Source organism: Mesocricetus auratus, unplaced genomic scaffold (assembly GCF_017639785.1).
Source record: "Mesocricetus auratus isolate SY011 unplaced genomic scaffold, BCM_Maur_2.0 Super-Scaffold_100006, whole genome shotgun sequence".
Lineage (NCBI taxonomy): Eukaryota > Metazoa > Chordata > Mammalia > Rodentia > Cricetidae > Mesocricetus > Mesocricetus auratus.
This window is the reverse complement of record NW_024429190.1, coordinates 82,910,270-82,934,352: the sequence shown is the minus strand read 5'-3', so window position 1 is coordinate 82,934,352 and position 24,083 is coordinate 82,910,270. Positions and strand designations below refer to the sequence as shown.

Below are 24,083 nucleotides of genomic sequence, written 5' to 3'. Positions count from 1 at the left end.
AGTGTTATTTGAGCATTAGAGAGCTCATACAACTCCGCTTACTGGTATACCGACAAATAAAACCCATTAAGGATTGATTCTGAAAGCAGAGCTGTAATACATGGTCCATACACATCAATGACAAGTTAAAGACACAAATGAGTCCATATACTTTACACACAAAGGTTTTTGATCCAGGATCTCACAGTGCCCAGGAGGGTTTTGAACTCTCCTCCCAGATACCATAGTACTCCTCCCGCAAGAACAATGACAACAATAACTTCTTCAACTTCATTTATATTTCTATTATGTTTTGCTAAATGTAACCCTCTGAAAACAGAAAAGAAATGATACTTTAAAACTTTAGGAAAATCTTTCTCTATACTACTGTTAACAAAAGAGAGTTTGAAATTCCTTTATTCATGTAGGATTAAGTTGTCTATGTAAAGCATGTTATGAGAAAACTTAACATTTAGAGGAAGCTAGACCATTTGGTCAAGAGAGCAGGCAAATATGTATTTCAGTTCTCTGAATGCTAATTTAGAAGACTGTAGGTCATACCATTCCTCCTGACCATTTAACAGTAGTCTTTTCTTCTGATTCTTTTTGTTTGTTTGTTTTTTATTTGCTTTTTCTCCCTTTCTTCCTCTTTTACTTTGCATAAATGTACCCCTGGCTAGAAGACAGATGTTTTCCACCACTCCAAGAAGATACTTAATTTGATTTCCCTTCTTTTGAATGTCTGATGAGGCATCTTAAAACTTATTGTAGAGTGGGAACTTAGCGGACCTGAGGACTCTGCTCTACTTTCGTTACTAGAATGAGAGGATGAATGACTGTGACTGAATGAATTCTATTCTGAGCGAATTTACATGTATTTGCACAGTGCACTCCTGTCCTAGTAGATTTTCTAATACTCATTTGCCTTGTTTTCTATAGTTTTATTTTAGAGATTTTGCTATATCTTCTATTGTCAACTTGCAGTTGCTACATTGCTGGAATGCAATACCAAAGATTAATTGAATATCCACTTAATTTGTATGGCCCTGCACCACACTACATATCACTCTTCTTACAGTTAAGAGTAAATGGCTTCTTAAAAGGACTCTATAGTAAGTGAGGTCCAAATATTTCCAAACACCATAATCCAATTTAAAGAGAACATACTAAATGAAGATTTGTTTCTAAAGATTATTCCCTAACTGTTTGAGTATTATCTTGTTAGTAAGACACATTATTAATCAAATATAGAAAATTTATCTCTGATGATATAGCAAGGAATATGAAATTAATTAATTGCAACTATAATAATCATAACAGGACCATTAATTGAAAATGTAATAATTGCAATAGGGAAAATTACAAAGCATTGACTATTCTGGTATATATTGTTGACTAAATAATCTCTGTTGTGACATGATTTTTACTCTCAGAGGAACCTGGCATTGAAATAAATGTTCATGTTTATCCCCTTGGGTGTTTTGCCATGGTAGTTTAAATGCCACGTGACCCTTGGCCTCCAAAGACACCATCCTCTCTCAATGGTTCACATTAGATTTCTCTAGCCAGAGAAACCAAAAAGAAAGGAAGTAATTGCCCAGACAAGTGGTCCACTATGTGCCTCAGAACAGCAGACATGGGAGAGCCAGTCTCTTGCTGGGTAAAGCATTCCCTAGATCTTTGACGATACTGAGAAAAACTCTTCTAGAAAAATCTGTAAACAGCCAGCTGCCATCAATCATTGTCATTTCTTTATTTCATGTCTTCTGATGAGTCTGACTACTGTCATTGTTCGTTATTGTCTAAAACATACATTCACTCTTGCACTGTCAAGCAGATATGACATGCACACATTTTCCATATAAGAAAGATATAAAGTCACCTTTTAATTTACAGTTTGCATTCACAGATGACTTTCAAGTTACATTAGCTATTCTCTTGCCTCTAGCACCTATCGGGAGCAACAAGAGCCCTGTATGTGCTCTAAATTTAAGAACTAAAACAGCTACCTCGAGTTTATCATAGAATGGTTTCCTGAGAGAAAAGAGCTCTCTTAGACAACGTATTAATAAGCTACCATAATTATGTTCAGCAGCAGAATTCCTTCAAATTTGCCCATAGAGAGTTTCAAAGTATAGCATTACAAAATAAAGACATTTATTTGTCTTTTATTTTCAATCCCTGAGATGTGGTAATAATACTGGAAATTTTTTAATTTAAAATTTAAAAACTACATTATCCATTTGAGCAAAGTGTATTTATTTGGAACATAGTGTGAATGTATCTAAAATACAGTTTTCTGAAATAAGATCACGTAAATATGTTTTCTAATAATATGTGGTATTATGAAAGTTATTACATGTTTTTCTAGTCCTATGAGGAAAAAAAGAATGAGAATATCAACCTTGAACTGAACACAGACATCATAATCAACTAAAGACTATCATAAATGTCATGTAGTCAGGGAGTATTCACATGAATCTCAATAAGGAAGATTAAAGGAGGTTATGAAATCCATAAAATGATATCTCTGTAGGAAATAGTATTTTTAAAACACTCCTTAAACATCAAACTACAGTTTTTTCTAGGCCAACTTCAGGTAAAGGTTTTGATGAGTATCCACCTGTAAACACACCTGCTGATCAGCCCAGGTCCCTCAGGCTGTCTCTGTGTAATGAACACCACTGGTAGAGTTGAAGATTCTGAATGCTGTAGAGGTACCAATATTAACCTTATTCATCTAAGTCTAACCAATTTCCTATCTTATCCCACAAAGGATTTTTAAACACTGTTACACAATTAAACCTCACAGGTTGGACAGTCAGCATCCTTTGAAGAGTATGTTGGATTATACCCTAGTAGTGAAGTCTACAAAAACACATGACCCACTTTCAGAACATTTCAAACCCTCACAGACCAATAAGGACTTGGGGATAACTTCCTGAAGCCAAATCTGAAAATGGTTAAAGTTGGTACTGAAAATTTACTAATTCCTAGATTTCTTTTTTAATTTTGTCATATTAATAACCACAGCAACAAAGAGGGTTAGTATGTATCTCCCAAAGCAAGCAGCAGAAATCACTGGAATGTTACAAAGACACATTGGCTTCCTGATGCTACTTTGCTCAACCTCACATTTTGAATTCACTTTTATTCTCTTGACAAATGCCAAACTTTGGCAAAGGAAGTAACTCCAAAGTCCTGAGTCCAGGAAGTGACTCTCCAGAACTTTTTTTCTGGGCTGTTTTCCCTTGGTGATGTCAACATTGGGGTTTTCTTTTTCTTTAATCCACCGTTCTCATTGTTTGCACAAAGGAAAATAGAGTTGCAAAGAGCATTTGTTTTTCTTGTTCAGTGCTGTAAGAGAACAGACTGGGACAGTGCAAGAATGATTACATGGTGTTGCTTGGGAAGCGCCCACAAGTTCTTTGAAACAGAATTTGGAACAGCTGGACCACTGCAGTGTTTTATTTTAAAATAGACAACATATGTAATGCATATGGTCCTAGACATGTATGGAGACACAGGCAGACAATCTGAATGGTATCCAAAGACACCTGCACCTAGAATTCTGTTTCCTTCTATAAGATTTTTCCCCTAAGAGCACATGTTCCCACTTTTGGATTGGAGAGATACCATCTGAATCCCCATGTGTGTGTCTCCTTAATAAAGCTGGTGGGGAGTGGCCTGGGATGGAGGTGTCACAGTCATTCTCTCCATTAATTGCCACCCTCTAAGGCCCTGGCTGCTGCAGGGGCTAACAAGGAAACAAGAGCTAAGGGACAGATTACCTGCTCAGAGATTTTGCTGTGTGTATGTGTCCTGACACCAGAGATATCAGAACATAACCCAGAAAAACCAGACAAAATATAGGAATTAGTTATGTAGGGATAGGGTAGAATATAAAGTGGAGAGACAGGGATGGGCTGACAGTTTCTTAAAATAATATAAAGAAACAAGAAGGTATGAACCACTAGCTATAAATGCAAAGGCATCTCGGCCTCTCTAACAGCTAAGTGCAAACTAGCTTTGCAAGAACTAAGAAGCCTGCCTGTTTACTCTTAGATAACACTGAGTGCTTACTACATGCCAGGTACCTTCTGAACATTTATTAGATACCATCAATAACTCTATGACACAGTGTCCAAATGCTACCTTTAATTCATAAACAAGGATAAGGAGTCTAAGAAACATTAAACACTTGTATATACCACATTCTACACAGTTAGTATTCTAACCTTAAATCCAGTCATTATGAATCCCACTCCAACCCTCTGCTGAATTCTCTGCTCTTCTAACTAGCAAATAAACTGTGAGCTTAGTATAACAGTATTCCATAAAATCAAGATATAAAAGACATGGCAGGGCAGGAGAGATGGCTCAGTAAACAAAGGCACGTCCTGAAAAGCCTGACAACCTGAGTTTGATCCCCAGAACCCTCATGGTGGAAGAAGAGACCCAATTCCCAAAGGTTGTCTTTTAAATTTAATATGCATGCCATGGCAGGCATGAACACATGCAAGAGTGTGTGCACTGACACACACACACACACACACACACATACACACACGCACAATAAATTTAATTGTAAAATAAATAGAAAACACTTACTAAAAGCAGGGGTTTATTTACTTTGATAAAATAAACCCAATATTTTGACAAGTATGTACCAAGCACTACCTGTATTCTGTTTTTCTTTATTTCTTTTTCTTTCCTTCTTTCTTTTTTATTTTATTTTATTTTTGCTGGAGTCTGGGAATGTAGCAGAGGACAGAAAATCCTGAATCCCTCCTTAAAACTCAGATGTTTTGAGTTGAAACTTCGAGTTAGTATTCCCAACTCCTTCTTTTACCCTTTTCATAATATAAGCTTGGGGAAACTGTTCAAACTAGTCCTGAGAGTCAGCACCCATAGAAGCATCCTTGAGTTATAGGAACAATTAAGATAGCAAGCCCAATTCTAAGTCCATGGTAATGCTGTCTTACTTGCTACAGGCCCACTCCACTGTGCACTATCCATCCCGCTATCCTGTGTGTACAGGCGTGCCAAGATCCTGAAGGTCAATAAACTGCCGTCCAAGATGGCAGAGAGCAAACAGAAATGTCAACTCATCCATCACACTAGGAAACTGAGATAAACAGTCCCACTAGCCCATGACAAATATTTAAAGATGGAGGCCAGATGCTGGTAAAGCACTGCTATACAAGCATGAGGACCCGAGCTCAGATCCCCATCACACACATAAAAGCCAGTCGCAGCCAGAGCTGGGAGGCAGTGACAGGAAGACAGGAGGCTGGCTGGCCAGTCTTGCTGACTCAGTGAGCTCTAGATTTAGTGAGAGACCTTGTCTCAAAACAAATAAGGTGGAGAGCAACTGAGGAAGATACTCAATGTCAACCTCTGGCTTCCACATGCGCGCACGCGCACACATGCACACACACACACACACACACACCTCCAAACCACGTAAATTCCAGTTTTGTATCATTCTCCATGTAGAATAAGAGAAAGAAGAGACAACAAAGAAGGGGAAAGTAATTTTATTTTATGGTTATTGTTAAAAAAGGAAAACACTGATTTTACTCATAGTTTTCTCTACGCCTGCTTCATTCAGACTGTCAGTAGAAAAGGAAGCCATTTTATAGCTGTATTCTCAGCCAGCAATTAGCACAGCAAGCTAGGTTCATAGAGGCCCTGTGACAGGTTAGAGATGTGGAGGCTTTCTGTGTCCTGGTCTCCCCAGAGAGCCAAATTGTCTCTTCAGACCATTTCCTGAGTGGCCAGAAAAGCAAAACAGGTCAACAGCAAAGCATTCAAGAGGTTCAAACAACTATAGAGTATGACACTTGTAGTCCATGCCATATTTTTTAACAGCTATAAAAGAGCCCCCTTCTTTCCAAGCTGAATGACCGGGGTTGTGCCATCATAACTGAAGAGCGGTAAACTAACTGAGCCAAACTGGCAAACTAAGGCCCTGGCCGATTTTTCAGCTTACAGCCTCTGCCGAGAAATCTGAGAGCAAGAATCTGATGCTAGCCAAGCTGCCTGATCTATCTATCTGTTAAAATGGGAGGCAGGGGGTGGATGTGGCTCATGAGGATGTTACAGGATGAGCAATTCAAGTACACCCCACACTTGCTTCTTCCTGAATTAAGTTTCCCCAGGACTCCCGGGATGGAGAGCGAGGGCAGTATCCAAGGGAAGAGGCAGAGAAGGACTGTCCAGCTGTTGCAAGGGGCATTCTACCAGTAGGGACCACAAGTAGGAACAAGTGCAAGACACTTACTTGTCTTGGGCCGCAAGTAGCACAGCCACACCCAGAAAGAGCCAGCCCCGCGCCCCTGCCCAGCTCCGTTGTGCTGAGGACACTGAAGCAAGCACAAAGCACAGGATGAATCCGCGGCAGCTAACACAGCGAGGAGCTCTCTGAGGGTCCTCTAACCTGATTTCTTCCCATGTGATATCTTTTCCAAAAGCCTTTGCTTTATCATTTTAATGGAGCAATTAGTCTGTTAAAACCGTATTCTTCAACCTGCCTTCTACAGGCATTGCTTCTGTGTGTCTCGGGCATAAACGACTCATCTTGTTCAAACACTGGCCACTCACTACTCAATGTCAAAGATTTTAAAAAGCCTACACTAGGAAGGGCAGAAGCTGAGAAGCCATGCATTTTTGTTCAAATGATAGCCGAAATCGCTGAGAAATCAGGGTGCTAACGTCACACTGCTACCACAAACCAAGCTCACAGACGTACCCTAAGCATGGGAGGGAAAAAGAAAAAAACAAACAAATAAACAAACAAAAACCTTCCAGGAACGGACACCACATAGGAAAATAATACTCAAACACCCTCTCAAGTCAGAAATCAATTTTTCCCTTTGCCCTGATTGTTTTGCTGGCTCCTAGCAGGTCCTTGTAAAATGTTGCATGTGAAGAGAGATGAATAAAATCTTGCTCTGAGATTCCATCTAATTGTAGTCTGGATAGCAGGAGAGTGGAGGATGCAGAGTGAGCTGATCTCTTTACCATGAAAGACTTTCACTCCTACCTCTTTAGGATTTTCTTGGTGACACACGAGCTGAATTCTGAGTTATTTTGCCAGTTAAGGATAGTCTATTTTAGTTACACACGTTGAGATTAATTAGTTAGCCCTTAGGAGGTTTTGCCTACAGCCTTCACCCTGTATGGGAAAGTGTGAATACATGGAGACTATTAACTCACAATAAGTGGCAGACCGCAGCCCTCACAGGGCAGTTTCTGTTTGTCTCTTTCATAAGCTTCGCTAATGGAGTATGTGCCCCACAAGGCAACATCCTTGCCTGCCCAGCACTAAATTCCCGTTTAACTTACTCTCCCAGTTTCAATCTAAAAAAAAGAAAGAAACTTTCAATTTTGGAGGGTTGGGAATCAAACCTTTCGTGACACCAAATTGGCAATGAAAATTTGGAAGGGGAATGACACAAATATTGCTACTCTGCTGAAAGCCAGCATAAGCCTTTTTCCAGATAATTCCAATAAGCCCCGAGAAATCGCTCTAGACACAACCACTGGAATGGCAGAATTTGCTACAAACCTGCAAAGCTATCTAGACAGCTATCAGCAAAGACCCGATCTGCTTTCAGTGTTTGGTGAAATGCAGGCGAAGTCACGGTCTCATGCGTAGTTGTAAAGAGCAACACAGAGGCACTGGAATTGTGATCATTTGAGAAACATGTTGATGCCAATATATTTTTGCCTAAATGCAGTAAACTCACCAGTAAGTGATGCAAGTTGACAATGGGGGGTGGGTCAAAGACTATCTTGGGGATATGGGTGGGGGGCAGCAGAGAGGCAGCTGATGTTCACAATGCCTAGTGAATCCTGTGAATCTGAAATGTCAAAAAAAAATGTGATGTGTTTCTCTAAATTGTGTCTCTCTCTACATGTGTAAATGAACAGACGCAGATAGAGCTCAAAAGCACGGCATGGATGAATTTATCTCCTCCAACCCCTGTAACTTTGACCACGCTTCCCTCTTTGAGATGGTGCAGCGATTGACTTTGGATCACAGACTTAATGATTCCTATTCTTGCCTGGCAAGTATATCCTTTGATCTTCAGCAATCGAAACATGACGTTTTTGAAAAATCAAATATCTCTCTACCACTAAGTCAGAGTTCTCCCTGCTCCCATACGAAAAACCCTTTAACAATTATAAACATGTCTCCGATTTTTCTGTGTGTTAATAGTTGTATTTATCCAAGAACCAATTTGAGTTGGAGGAAGTACTCACAAGAGACATAGCCAGTTCCCCAGCCATCCCATCTTAGCTTCCCCCTTTTCAGCTGCTACGTGAGAAATCTTCCTAAGAGGGTGGTTGAGCTTGGCACATACTCATGATGAACTTATAAAAATCGCCTGATTGTTATACAGTTTAAGATACCCCACCCTCTCTGTCCTATACCTGGTACCCAGAGCTCATTAAGGAATGCACTGTTTGTGTCACTTTCAAAGCTCGAAGCAGTCGCTAGTACACTCCACTCTCCATAAGCCTGATGCATTTGGCTTTGTTTATTTGTGTGGCACTTTTTCTCCCATACTCTTCTTCACTCTTGAAGAGAAAATTTTAAAGCTGCAATAGATATTTCAAAGCCCAGCTACCCGGCAAGGTATTTACATGCCCCAAATTCCATTTTAAACCCGATTCAAATTAGTTCAGTTTAAGGATTGCTGTTACATATCAATCCAATTTTTTGAAAACACATTTTTTTGGTTTGCAATTATCAAGCCCCAAACCATAACAAAGACTTAGTTCATTTTTGTCTGTAAACTATAAGTTATGACTTTGTTTCTTAAAGGTAAATAAGAATTATGAATCCCACTTTATAGACAGGAAAAAAGAGGGGGAATAACCAACTGATTTTGTGCAGAGGGCAATTCTTCTCCTTAATTTCAAACATGGAATGTAATGTATTTATGTGACATTAATATTATATAATTAACTGGCATTAGCATAAACCCTTATTCTAAATGATTATTTTAAATTCCCTTTTTTTGGTGCTTGAAGATGTAATGTGTTTTTCTTAAGGGGTTAAAATCATCTTAAAAATAGAAGTGAGATTCTACAGAATACTTTATTAATCTATGGCTCATAATGACACATTATCTCACATTGAGAATCTCTTCACTGAAGACTCTGACTTTACCAATTGAAAAGTAATACTGTGTTGACTTAAAGTACAAAAGCAAAACAAACAACAACAAAACACTTACCTTGCATTGCAAGGTCATTTTTCTCAAAAGAATTTCTTATCATCATCTATTTCTAGTTACCTTTCTGAAAATCACTAGGGTGAACATTAACATAATCACCCCCTTTTCTGTAGGAATTCTGCTCACTTGATAACATGAGATGTATAATTTTTAAGACTTTTATTCATATCAGTGTTTGAAAACAATTTTTTCATTCTGAAATTTACCATGAAGAAGAATTCATAAATGCCTTCAAAAATTAAACCAGATATGAGATGCTGGTGCTTGTCTCCCATCAATCACTACAGACTTAAAAATATAGTCTAAAATAAAAAATCATAGTCGTGAGTTACCTAGAGCAGAGCAGTTTCTCCCCATTTACATACCTGGATCTATTAATCAAGGCCAGAAATTTGAGAAAATAACAGAAATTTAAAGGACCGTATCCCCTATCTCTATATATTCCATTTTTCTCATTATTACAGTCTTTTTTTTTCAGTTGGTTTTGGAGACCGACCAGCAGGGATACATAAATTTTTCTGTGTCTTCGACTCAGTTCCTAATTGATATTTCTTCAACTCTTTTCAAAGCAGCTATTTTGGCATCTACAAAAGACTTGGTGTCATCTGAGTCGTAGAAAATATATTTTAATCTTTCACAGCAGTGTTGTCTCTAAGATTTAGCATTTGGGGTAGCAGATGGAGTGGCAAAGAAGTTGCCTATAGGGGCAGCCCACTGCCTCGACTACTCTCCCGCCCTCTGCAGTAACTTATCATTTGAAATAGGAAAGATGCCGTGTTTCGTCGGATGCATCGCTAAGCTGCGCATTGTCAATTGCAGATCCCCGATCCCTAATACACGATTAGTAAATTGCAAAGGCCTCCCTCCCAAACTCCTTTGGCCTCTCGATGTTCCTCATCAGTCTTTCCTCTCATCCTTTCTATCCCAAGCTGCAGAAATATTAAAAAACAAAAAAGCAACTCACAAGAGACCCTCAAAGTAAAGTGAAGTTTATATTTAAAAGAACCCAAATTTCCAATTTAGAAAGCACTACCTAGATTGTTTTATTGTTGCATCAGATAGCACAGAAATGAGACAATATGGTTTGATTTTAAACTCTGTGTAAACTGACCATCAGTACCGAGTCTTTGGCCTTCCTAACGACCTGTCTTTCTAATTACATAATGGAATCAGTAGTTTCTAGCCATCATGTCACTGAGTTATTCTTACCGGAGACTCTGTCTGGATTCTCTTTTAGAGCAAAGTTTGACTGCTCTCACATACAAGGAAACAAATAAAGAAGGGAGGGGGGAGGGACGGAACTGTAAACCCAGGTATGAGAAATCCTCTCTTTTGTTCAAGCAAATCTGATTTGTCCTTGGAAAACTTCTCACTCTCACTCTTTGCCTTGTTATTGCCTCCATTTTAAAATGTCCCAAACGATTCTTCTAAGCTGTGAAGATTTACAAAGTTTAGTCTTTATGTAAACCAGCTTAAAAAATTTCCTTTATGTCCGAGGATAGGGAACAGAGGACATGGAGTAGACAGAACTGGGCTGAGCCTAGTGTGTACTGCAGCTCCCTTATCCAGCTTCCCTTGCTGTAGAGAAAGACAAGATGTGCTTGTCCCGCCTACTTCACTGGCTTACTAGAAGGCTTAACTGAAAGTTTTTGTCAAGCAGAAAACATTTCCCAACCCAAGGCATTTATATCACAATTTTCCCTTGCCAGACTCTGCCTCAACTTTACCCCTATTCTCCTCTAAAGTAGAGCTGGGGCCCTGGAAGCAGTTCCGAGGAAATCCCACATCATCTCTGAGCTCAGTTAACTTGCTCACCTGCATATCAGGGATGATAACATCTTCCAGGATGGTCCTGCTGAGAGGGTGAAACAGAGCATCCCAAGTGTGCTGTCACAGCAACTGGCACACCATCAGTCCCTTCCTCCAGCCACTCCTGATACTAGCAGCTCACAAGAAAGCAACTTGTATTTAAAAGAAAGCTTTTCCTTTATTCCCCTACAGGGCTGGTTCAGTCCTGGCCAGGTGTTTGTATTAGATGAGTATTGTGCTCGAAATGGAGTCCGAGGATGTCATCGGCATCTCTGCTACCTTAGAGACTTGCTGGAACGGGCAGAAAATGGCGCCATGATTGACCCCACGCTTCTCCACTACAGCTTTGCCTTCTGTGCTTCCCATGTCCACGGTAACAGGTAAGCACGAGTCTTAAGGTACTTCCAGTGGTTGATGGCTTTAACTATCAACCCTAGCTCACTATCTATCCCTATTTACCCAGTGGTACATGCTTACACCTAAAGCGGGGAGGAGGTGCTAACTTAGTTTCCTTTCCTTAAGCAACTGCGAAGAAATTGCAGATTTCTAGGGAAGCCACTGAGGTAACTCGGTCTGGGTATTAATCATTGTTGGTTGTTTGGTTATTGTTTTGTTTTGTTTTTTTCTATCAGTGACCCTGGCTGGTAATTAAATCCTCCATACTACAGTTTGTGATCTATAAAATGGGAATTAGTATTCTCATAGTGTTAAGGGGGATACTTTTGAACATAAAGAATTCAGCAAAATGCCCAGACCTTGGCAAGAAATTGATCACTACTTTGCCTTTGTTGGTACTATTGTTCATTTCGGGAATGTTTGGTGGTTAATTGCCTAGTGTCAGGCTCTGGATTGCACCCTTCATACTTGATGAATAATAAAAACTAGACACCATATCAGGGAAGATACAATAAGAAAGGGAATCAAATTCTGGGTAGAATTCAATAAGGAACATGACTCAGATGGAGTGGCAGAATGGCAGGAGGACCTCCCTGAGGAAATGATGCTAGAGCCGGGAACTGAAGCATGTGTAGGAGTTGAGTGGTTCCAGGCAAAAGGAACAGCATGTACTACTGTCCTGGGAAGAAGGAAGCCAAGCGCACTGCTAGTGCTGAAGCAAGATAGGTGAAGCTGGAAGCCAACACGCCACGAACACTTAGAATATATCCTCGGAGGTGGGAAGAGCTTTGGCGATCACAATCTAACCAACCCCCTCAGTTTGTAGGTTTCATAGAGAAGACCAGAATGTCAAGTCTTCCGAATCTCTACTAAGAATCTGTTTCTTTCGACTGGAGAGCTCCTGGAGGGGAAAAAAATCCATGTTCTGAATAATGCAAAGAAGCAAATAATTTAAGAACATTGCCATTTGGCTCTAGAGGCAGGGAATAAATTTCCACACTGCCACAGCCAGCTTACCATCTCAATGTATGTAGCCACACGTTAGTATAAAGATAAGTCTACAATATTCCAAAGCGTCCCTGCCGACAGCCAGGGGAGGCAGCAGAAGACAGCTGGGTGTCTTTGGAAAACAAGCCTCAGATGAGCAAGTTGTCACTCTGGGGGAATCCACATGGGAAGAAGCCAGTCCAGGCTACCTGGATTTGAAGCCAGGGTTGTGTCAGCCTTACTCATTTTTGCAAGCCACATAGTCCTGAAAAATCTGTGGGATTTGTTCTGTGCTTTTCCTGTCTCCAGTATCGATAGACTTTTATGAAATGTGACTCTATCGTTTAGAGCTGGACAACAATAATATTGTACCTTTGAATATTTTAACAGACAAGAAGATTATTGTCATCACCTATTGTTATGGCTCGATAGCCCATGGCATGACCTTTTATTTGCATAAAAGATATTCATGAAGACTTCAATACCTGGGTTGGAGCATGCATAATACTGATTTTATAAATATGTAACTTTGATGACTATCTGTTACAGCCTCTTGGATTGAATTCTTTATAGAGGGAGAGAGAGAGAGAGAGAGAAGTTGCATTATATTCTCTGGGTTGTCACACTGTATTCTACATATGTTACTGAATAAGAAAGTGTTACAAAATAATGAAATGTTTTTGTAAACTCCCTGGTAAACATCATCATGAATTATGATACACATTGTCTGGGTTTCATATTGTAAGACTGCCACTTGATTCACAGTTAGGTTTATACATCTTGTCGTGGGAACAGTTTTGGATTTCTTATTTTCTTTTCAGTTCTGATTTTCCTTATGCGTTTTGCATCTCTTTTGCTTATTATTTTAGTTTGAATGCATTTGCCTTTGCTTCTTGATGCATTCTTCTTTTTCTTTCTTTTTGCTTGCGCATGTGTCTGTGCTCTTGGTTCTGCTATGGCTGGCCACCCTCTGTGCATGCCCCATACAACCACTCCCTCTCAAAAGCCAACAAATGCATGTGTGTCTTAGTGGGATGCTACCAAACACAGAATTTCAAGGGGGCAAAACTCTACCTTCTCCTGAACCAGAGGCTAAAAAAGATCAACGAAGAGAATCAAAAAAGAGAAAAGAGCCCAAAACTCACCCAAGTCAAGAGCAAAAAAGGTAAGAAGCCATGTTTGTACCGGCTTGTGTTTTTGTCCTACCCCTGAACCTGCATCCATGTCACCATTTCCACCTTTGCAAACAACAGGTTTTATGCATCCCTTAAGCCTGTGTCCTTTAAAGGTTTTCAAAGGTGAAGTTTTTTCATAAATGTTCTTAAAAATGAACAAAATGTGGTATATTGGTATTTAGAGTCAGATGTTTGGTGATTTGTATTTGAAAAACTAACCTAGCAATAAGCAAACAGAATTATGAGGCGGATTTTTGTTTGTTTGTTATTTTCTTTCTGTCATCATGCCTTATTAGTGGTCTGGTGCCTTACAAGTCATTCATAATAAACCACCTTTACTTTGTAATTTTAAAATTATGCTCAAGGGGCAAATAAGATTAATATTAATAGGCCTATACATTTATTATGGATCTATTTTCTTAAGCAAGTCCACCTAGTATCTGCAATCACCTGCTAAAATGAAACTCATCTGGAATAGTGAGTTATGATCATGCACAAAATAAATCCTATCACTAAACCAATAGCTGTCAGTGGAGTCACTTATGCAGCAAGGCCATCTTCAAGGCATGAAGTCCTAAACTTTTGTTCATCGTATCCTGTTTCTTGACCTTCAGCAATGCTTTAAGCAGAAAAAATGGTACCTTAAAGACCACATTCACTCACTATTCCCAATATTTTCTTATGTACTTATACCTTTCCTTGCCTTCAATGCTGACCAGGTGTGTCCAAGATACAGAAAGTAACAGGCACGGATCCCGTATGCTTCAAAGTTCATTTATTCACTACCATTTCTAAACTTGGTGTATACAATTAGCTCATAGAAAGATCCCAATGGGCGTGGGAACGTTTTCTTTCTAGAGAATGCAGCAAACTATGCATCATGCCATGCACAGCTAACAGTGAGCATCAAGGAAAACCAAGTACCTGGTCACTCGTCTCCCTCCTAGTTATTAGCAAGGGTGGAGGTGAGAAAGAGTTCCTGTTTGTGTTCTGTTCTGGTGTTCATGTCCACCTTCAAGAAAACACCAACTTGCTGTCAGTATCAAGGTGCTGGAAGGGTCTCTGAAGAAGAAGCCACCATGCAACCATCCAGAGTACTGTTTGTGGGCCTCTGATCATCCACATATTGCGGTGAGCTAATAGTCCTCATAGAAAGCCACCTCTCACTGGACTGAAGCCGTTCCCTAGCATAGAAAGAACTACCAAGTGGGATCTTCCCTGTGTGTTTGACAGGATTAAGCATGGTGATTTTCCCCTCCAGAAGCTTTTTGGTGAGGTCTGAACATATGTTTAATTGACATAAGCTTTTATTAAATACCCAGTAATGCCCAGGAAGGCATAGTCCCAAATGACATTTGAGTATAGGGTCCTATCCTCAAATAAAATTCAACAGTTCTTACATGGATTCAGAAATCTGGACAGCCAATACCCCCTTGCCATGATTCTGGCTTCGGATGACATCTAGTCAAGGCCTTGGCTATTGATTACTGTACATTTGAGCCACTTGTGGCAGGGGAATGAAAATAATTATGATTCTTGAACCTGATTTGCAGCCAACAATCTTCTCAGAAATTTCTACCTCAACCTTTAAAAGTTTAATAATGGGACAATTAAAGGCGATGAATAAAACAGCTCAAGTGCTCCTACTACATATCAAACTTTTAGACTAATTGGATGAATATTAGTTTGGGCCAACTCTTTAGAATGAAACCCATTTAGAGAGGGAACTAAAGGAAAATGTGAGTATTCAGCTGGTTGCATTTGGCGATCACAAAATCCACAGATGCAAATTGTTGTATCTTCTCATTTTTAAATCAGCTCCTAAGGTTGCAGTACTTAATTTTCACCATAATATTTTTAGTATTCTTTCTAGATGACATTTAGATTAGCGTCACTTTGGTCACTGTCCCACAGTGACAAGGCAATCAAACAGCTCCGATGATTGCAAGTTGCGTCAATGTTCCTTGGATCCCTTTATTATTGGGATTGGAAATTTTTCTCATTTACATTATTATTTAACATTTCTTGAATGCCACTGCTGCTTTTCACATATGGCCTGCATAGAAAGTACATTGTATCAGCAATTAACAAATCCATAATGCCAACCGCCTAAATCCACAGCTCGCTGCATAGATTAATGAGTCTACAGGCAGATGTAAGAGGGCATGAATTCTAAAACATCTCTGAAAATGCATCCAAAGGTCTTCTGGGGAGATGTGTTTGAAGTCAAGGTTCTGTTCCTCCACAGAGTCATGTGCATCCTATGGGTTCAGATTTGAACTTGCTCTCCATGGCTCCTAAATCATCCACCTACTTGCCCAAGACGGAAGCTGAACAGCCATCATATGAACTCTCCCTTCCCTCACAGCATGATACAAATCAATTCCTGGCTCAATCAGTGCTTGCAAGTATCTCTCAAGTATTTCCATTTCTGTCTCTCTTCAACTCCACTGCTATATCTGGGGTCCCCCATCTTCTCTCCCACTTACTACAACCGTGACTCTTACCTAAAATTCCATGTGTGTCCTCATCCTGGATTCACTGGGCCCAGTACAAAACATGTCTGCAGATGTCACACGCTTTGAGCATGGATGTGACATAAAGGAGCCACATATATTACTGTTGTGACTACTTTGAAGTTTAACTTAGGGTCTCCAATGTCAAATCCATGGCTTCCCAATGTCCATATCAAAATTCCAAGAGGAGAATTTATGAAGTTCTGATTCGGGAAATGTGTCCCTCTCTTAGTAAAATACATACGCCCCTATATTTTGTTATTTCTTTAGTCATCTTTGGTTTCTTTGTTCATTCAGCACCTAGATCAAGCCTAAGCCACTTTTACTATTGCTCATTTCAATAGCACCTATATTCCTGATGACTGCTGAGCAGGGGTAGCTTCACAACCAATCCCATGCTTGTAATTGGTTGAATGAAGCTTCTACATTATTGAGTCATGCCTTCATATTTCAGATAAACTGCACACAAGTCAGAAAGGCCTTCTTGGAATATTTGCCCTCTGTAAGTCTCTGTTTTGAAGTTCCCTATTAGCCAACCAAAGAAGCAACAAAGCCCACTTGTAATAGTGTACAAACTACTTGTTTTTCTTCCTGTCTTACCATTTGTGACACAAACACTTTGATATATTTGTTTTAGCAGCATTTGTGAGCCCCAGGGCATCAGGGCATAATTAGAAAAGGGCATGAGCTGGAAGGAAAGGATAGGAAAGGGGTAAGGCTAGCTTTCATAATGAAGCAGTGACTATGGGACATGTGAGTCCTAATTATAAATTATAATTAACCTAGGATTATAGAAGCCATTAGACCAACAATCAGGGAGACAGGGGTGTCTCCTTTTAGTGGCTGATGCTATAGTGCTATCTTGAATTTGTATCTATTAACTGCCCAAAAGAAACAAAGGAAAATATTCTGCACACAAATCAAATTCAGGGGTAGCACTCTAAAATTTGTGAGATGAAGAGTTGTCAGATATTACAAATACATATTTCAAGTCAAACATCATAGGAGTATATGATATAACTGTCCTATTTATGGAACATGGCAAGGAATGCCTAACATACTTTGTCCTGCTCTGGCCCTTTAAATGCTCATGTTTCTAGGCTGGAACAATTTAGTAGCAAGTAAGATTCAGTTATCATGCTTGTTTAAGGACATTTTCATGGATCCATAATGCGGTCTGCAGGCATGCATCCATTTGGAGAGAGAGAATATATCGTGTTTACAGTGCCTGCACCAGCATATGTGGACATTTGCATTTGGAGATGAAAGTATATTCCCTCTTTAGCTGGAGTTTTACCCCTTGTTGGTACTGATTGGAGACTGAAAGCTGGTTGTATGCAGAGCTGTGGACCAGACGCGCCTTCTTCTGGTGAATTCATATGTTTCTTTTTACACCTGGATTTGGCACTTAATCACCAAATAGATGCACTATCAGAAAACATCAATCACTCTATGTTTCAGATTAATTTTTCATCCAGACTTTCTTGAAAAGGCATCTTACCTTTTGAAATGTTTTGCAACCCAGATTTAAATGTGATGTGTAGAGCTGCGCCTGGGGGATAATTAAATGCTAGAAATCTGGTGCTTACCTGGGTGTGTGGTGACAATTTAGCTACTTTGGAGAGGTCTGTATGTTCCTGACAGAAAATGGGGGTATGACTGGACTGCTTGGGGATTTTCAAGTAGCAGGATGTTTGTACTACAAGCCCAGGAAATAATAATATTGAATTAATTCTCCAACAGGCATTAATGAATCATCTTTAGCTTGGAAACACAGCAGTAAGGGGAAACAGTTTACATAACTGGTAACATCCATTTATATAACTGATGACTCCTGGGCTTGGTGGGTTTGATTCGATAAAAGACAAAATTGGAAAAGGAGAACGATGCAATTCTGGATGTATTATTATTTGTGACATGGCTCAAGATGGGAGACTGTGAGGAGAGTGAAGATGACAGAACTGGTGCTAACCACGATGACAAGGACTTGAAGAGCAGCCGACATGACATCTTTCCTATCATGCTGCCGAGAATGTCAGCTTTGTGAAGGACAGTGAGAAAATGGTTTGCCCAAAACTTGAAAGGTGGATTCCAGAGATGCCAGCTGTGTCAGATGCAATATAGTCTGCTGTGGCTGCAGAGACCCACTTCTGGCTCCGGTGATGGCCTGCAGGTGGGAGAGCTTCCGGTATTCAGCAAAGCTCCAAAAATGACTACGCTTGCCCTGCATATTGTCTCAAGTTCCTGGGGCCATTATATACAAGAAGTGAGGTTAGCCAGTGTTCAGTTAGGTGGAACCAGAGGCTGGGGGCTGTTTATCTTTGTGCCTGGGCTTACACACGTGTGTGTGTGTGTGTGTGTGTGTGTGTACACATGTGTACACATTTGTGTATTTCTAAAGCATCATTCAGAGGCTTCCGAGCTTCTGTGTAAACCAGAGGCGTGGGGGAGGAGGGAATGTGTCCTCTGTGAACTTACATCACATGCACAAAGACAAGAAAATGGAATTGAGGTGGCTGCAGAAGAGTATGAATCAGATCAGAGCTCTGCTTCTGTGTTTGATGACCCGCAAGCTTTCAAAATGCCCGTCTACGCCTCCACTGCAAAGCGATCAACTCACAGCTGTCAGAAGCATAGGTAAAGGCAGGCATCAAGAGTTACTGACCTATGAAAATAATGTGGTCAAGACCCAGCTGCTAAGATCAGTGCATTCCACCTGCTTCTTCTCATCTTGCCTTGCTCACTTACTGTTGAACTATCAGAGACTGCAGTGGCTGATCGTAGAGTCCCCTGAGATGAGCAGTGTCTGAGAAATGCCTTCAAGACATGAATAGTGGGGTAATAGGTTCATCGATTTTTCCTTCCCCCCAAGTCCAGAGCAGTTATCAAGGCAGGGGATACCTAAGAAGCCAGTACCTAGTGAGATAGGGGATGTATGGTCATGCATGAGAACGGGGGGCATCCAGGTTCCTACACATGTGTTCCCAGACTGACACTTTTGAATTAAAAGCTTAAAAATCTTTCCTTTTCTCTTCCCCTTTATGATTCACTAAGTGTTAAATATTGAGAAATGAAAAAGACACTGAGCTATTTTATAAAAAATAAAGAACATTCCCCATGTTTCCAAGGAGGAAAAGTATAAAGACTGTCCTCCATGAGACAGTAGTACCACTCTACCATGGTGATTTGCTTTGCAGCCACCATTGTTTTCCTGGGAAGGGATGAGCAACTCAAAAAGGGGTGGTGTACCACTAACAACCTGGTTCTGTTTTCAAATCCATCTCGATCTTAGGAAGTTAAGAAACTTGCATCAAAAACATCCCGTCATGGGTTAGTGAAGTTCCTGGGCCAATGAAGGGCACTGGGAAAGCAAAGCTGAACCAGCACTGGGGAAGTGGAGACAGAAAGATTCCCTGGGGCTTGCTGGTTGGCCAACCAGTCCAGCTAAATTGACAAATTACAGGTTCAGTGAGAGACTCTGTCTCAAAGGATAAAGTGAACAACACTGAGGATGACACTCAGCTAGCATCCATCCTGCACATCCATAAAGCTATGCACCAAAACAAAAGCAACCTTTCAGATATTGGGAAAGCCTCCATTAGTTTCTGTTTTTGTCTTGGCTAGTGTGTGTGTGTGTGTGTGTGTGTGTGTGTGTGTGTGTGTGTGTGTGTTTCATAGCATGATTTCCAAACCAATGGCACCACAGAACCCACTAGAAATGCAAATTCTCAGGCCCTATCCCATTCCTACCAATTCAAGAACTCCAGATAGAGCCAGGTGGTCTGGGTTGTCACAAGGCCTCCAAGTGAGGCTGAGGCATGGTCAGATTTAAGAACCATAGTCCTGCTAAAGCATATATAGCTTCTATAGAAAGCACAGTTCCCAGGCTATCAATATAGCTTAATGCCCCAAAGTGCTTGCCTCACACACCTGACAACCTGAGTTCAATCCAGGAAACCACAGTACGGACAGAACTGACTCCCAAAGGTTGTCTTCTGACCTTCACATACACACCATAGAGCATGCAATCTGCTGTCTCTCTCTCTCTCTCCCTCTCTCCCTCTCTGTCTCTCTCTGTCTCCCTCTCTTCCTCTCCCTTTCTCTCTCTCTCTGTCTCTCTCCCTCTCTCTTATATCTCCCTCTCTCTGTCTCTCAGATAAGCACACAATATTAAAAACTAAAAATAGTTTATAAAAAGACAACAACACTCCCTTAAAATATTTAGCACAGGTTTCTGAGCTCTCCCCCATGCAGTCATTACTGGTGAATTACAGAAGTCAATGAAAAAGAAAATGATGCTTGACAGAATTTTAAAAAATAATTATCTGAAGTCAATCTAAAGTGACTTCTTAACTACTGTTGAGCTTCTTGTCTTTAACAAACTGATCCCTAGCGTGTCTCTCATCAAGTTTGTCAAACACCATCCCTATTAACGACACCCTAATAATGCAAATCTGGCAGTTATAAAACATTCACATTTGCTGTAGAGACTATGTGGGATCTTATCACCTGATTTTGCAGGTGAGGTCTGAAGGAGAGCCTTGCAGACTTAATGAGTTTCATTTGTTTTATTTATGTCTAAAGTGAAACTATTCACGCTAGCATGAGGTGATGAAGAAGCAAATTAAAGTGACTACAACAATAATGTTTACTTGGTTTCAATAGCGCGATTAGCACTGTTCCCAATTCTCATGGAGAGGCCATCGGGAAGTGGAAGCCCCGTTCCCCTTAGTGCGCATCACCAGAACACAAGTCAAGAAGGAAAGCACAGTGAACACTCATGACAGCGCCCATTTCATTGTGAGAATTAGCTTAGAAGGTGAAATACATCCAATCATTCAGTGTCTTCTCATCTCAGGCTCAAGCAAAAATGCTGTGTCAAAGAAGGCTTCTTGGGCAAGGAATGAATGTCTTGGCTCACAGACAAGTTCATCTCAGAATCAAGAACATATAGCTGACCGTGTACCTCAGTAAGAGAATGCTTGCCATAAGGCCTTGCTTAGTCTTCAGCACCACCAAAAAATATCAGTAAATAAATCACTGAGGGTGACAAACATCTCTGGGATAGCCAGGTTGTGGACTGTGATCTCTAAGCCTTTCTGTATTGCCAATTAAAATCTAATAGCATTGATTTTTTTCTCTGTGTTCATTTCCTACTAAACATGAAATTGTTTGAATGGCTTCCTTTCCCCCAATCAAATATTGGGGTGTACATGCCAATCGAATGTGTTTATTACATTAGCAAGTTGGTTTTGTTATTAATAAAATTCAACAGCCAGAACTGAATGAAATTCAAACTTGTAGTGAAAACAACGTGAGACATTATCAAAGACAGCCCAATAGGCACTCTGTGGTGGCCAGTGAATTCATCCTGGGGTTCCTGGGATTTAAGTACAACAAAACTAGGGTCATTTCTTGAAAATTAAAATTTAAATGAACTTTGTAACTTGATCTTTGACCTTTGTCCAGTAAATTTGAAAATATGAGCATATACTTAGACCTCAAAGTCTCCTTGGTGTTAACCAGTTTGTTTCTTTTCTTCTTGTGATTGGAAAGGAATACAAAAATGGAGAATAGAATTTTACTCTTTGAGGTGATATTTTTTCACAAATTGAGGTAGAGGCTCTTTCAGTTTTTCTAATAGAATACTTTTATTACTTAAAAAGAAGGGAAGATGACCATTTGGAAGCTGACAGAAGTATAGTGCTGACATTGCCAAGTCTTTGTGTAATCAGCTTGGTAGACTACAAAGGATTTCCTTAACTTGTACTGGAACCCCAAGAAGGCTCATAAGCAAAACCATTTGTTTGGTATCGAGATGACTGGGTTATGCAGACTAAGGAATGTTCCTATAGATGACACAAAAATCTGCCAACTGGTGTAGCTCATCATCACAAGTTACTCAAGATCTGGGAAGCTAAAGGTTTTATACAGCCTTGATATTTCCAACTCAAATGGCCTATAACAGAGAGAGGAATGTGTGTGCACTCATGGAATTGAGAACACTATGATTCAACTGTAATCACTGGATTTTTTCCAGGGGAGTTCACTATGATTGGATGACTGACATTTGGGTTATCCTTTAGTTGATACTAAAGTTACTTTGAACAGTGATTATTACAAACTGAATAATTTAATAGGGAGCAAAACACATGCTTATATGGCACCTGATTTTTGTAGTAATTTTTATAATTGAAGAGTCTCAAACCCCAGAGCCTATGAGACAGGTAATGCAAACTAGAGATATGACCAGGTAAACATTCACCCAGCTGAGGAAAATGTTGGTTGGTAACTGCCAGCTGATGTCAGCTGTTTGAGTTTTCAAGAGAGACAAGAAATCCAAACTGCATTGTAAAAGTTGCTTAATTTTAAAAAATGATGGAAGGTCTGGAGAGATGGCTTAGTCAGTAAAGTGCTTGCGGCATTGGAATGAGGACCCCAGTTTTATCCCCAAGTACAGCAATGGGCACCTGAACTCCCAGCATTGGGGAATCAGAGGCAGAGGAGACAGGCTGGCCGACCTACCACATCACAAAGCTTCTGTTTCAGTGAGAGATCCTGTCTAAAAAATTAAGGGGGAGAGCAATTGAGAAAGACACCTGATGTTGATCTCTGCCCTCCACAAAGGTGAATATGCACATGCATAGTCACACACGCTTACACACATGATCATGTTAACTTCTACAGATCTTTTAAGACTCTATGACCAGACAGAACCAGCAGGACTTAACCTGTGAGCTGCTTCACTGTTTCACAGACATGAGACAGAGCTCTGCAAACACCCACTGAATAACAGTCAACTGTCTTCTACTCGAAGAGCCTGTTCTGTACAGCAGGGCTTCAGCGGCCAGATCCATTGCTGTGTTTGTTGCTTCTTGAGCAGACAGCTTCCTCCTGGTAGAGATCTGATTTGGTGGTGTCAGCATATGAGGTTGCTGTCACTTCATTCATCACGTGTCTTGTTTCAGGCCTGATGGAATAGGAACTGTGACGGTTGAAGAAAAAGAGCGCTTTGAAGAAATCAAAGAGAGACTCCGAGTTCTGCTAGAAAATCAGATTACACATTTTAGGTAAGGGTCTGCGGTTTAGGGGCTTCCTGGGGTAAGAATGGAGATGCACAAAAAAATCTTCATTTAAAAAACCCACCAAATTTTAAGTTTATCAAAAACGCATAAGAGCATTAAAGCAAAATAGCTAAAGGAAAAAGGCCAATGATGTGGCTCTCATTAGCATCCTGACTTTAAGTTCTTTCATTGTTTGGTATTTGTTTTGAGGTGGAGTCTCACATAGCCCAGGGTAATCTTGAACTCCTAATACTTCTGCCTCTAGCACTTGAATACTGGAATTGTAGGTGTATATCAACACATAACCAGGTTTCATGCCATGCTGAGAATTGAACACTGGACTTCATGAATGCTAGGGCAAGCGTTCTACCAACTGAAGTATATCCCTGGCCCAAATTTCAAATTCTTAAGAGCATTTTAGTTGCTTAAAGAACCAAGTTTTCCTTGAGTCTCTGACTGATAATTAATGTCATATAAAAAGTTGAAGATCTTCAAGGTTCCTAGATAAAACAGTTTTAAAACTCCTACTGTTTGGGTCATAGTGAATGGGATAAAGTTAATGGTGTTCATATTTCCCTACCCCTGCTAGCTGTGCACAGAAAGAAGGAAACCTTGTTCAGCCTGCTTGGGGGCTGGGGCTAGAGATTGGATGTTCAGCAGCAGATTATGCACTTGACCTTAATACTATGCAGTCCACTTCTCCAGTGGAGCGTATGGGACATTTTTAATACAGTAATGTTGGCTCCACATGCAGACTCTGAGGTAGGAACTTCAAGACAGTAATCGTGCTTCCAGTAGTTCCCATAAACCAGTTACAGGATCGAAGGTTAACAAGGTACTAACTTTTGTCTTTATCTATCAACAACTGTGTAAGGTAGGTGTGATCTTCAGTTGAGCAATGAGGAA

General features: G+C 40.2%; 1 protein-coding gene across 31 annotated transcripts in view; it reads left to right on the top strand.

Annotated features, from left to right (window-relative positions):
- Positions 1–24,083, top strand: part of Cadps (calcium dependent secretion activator) — a 452,678-nt gene that overhangs the window by 311,664 nt on the left and 116,931 nt on the right. For 29 of the 31 annotated variants that reach the window (XM_040747596.1, XM_040747603.1, XM_040747598.1 and 26 more), the window contains 3 exons: positions 7,918–8,054; positions 11,232–11,419; positions 23,082–23,183. In XM_040747596.1, the coding sequence (XP_040603530.1) occupies positions 7,918–8,054; positions 11,232–11,419; positions 23,082–23,183 (427 nt within the window). Of the gene's footprint in view, positions 1–7,917; positions 8,055–11,231; positions 11,420–13,428; positions 13,607–23,081; positions 23,184–24,083 lie in introns of those variants that run through there. The other 2 variants (XM_040747608.1, XM_040747607.1) reach the window with 2 other exon arrangements.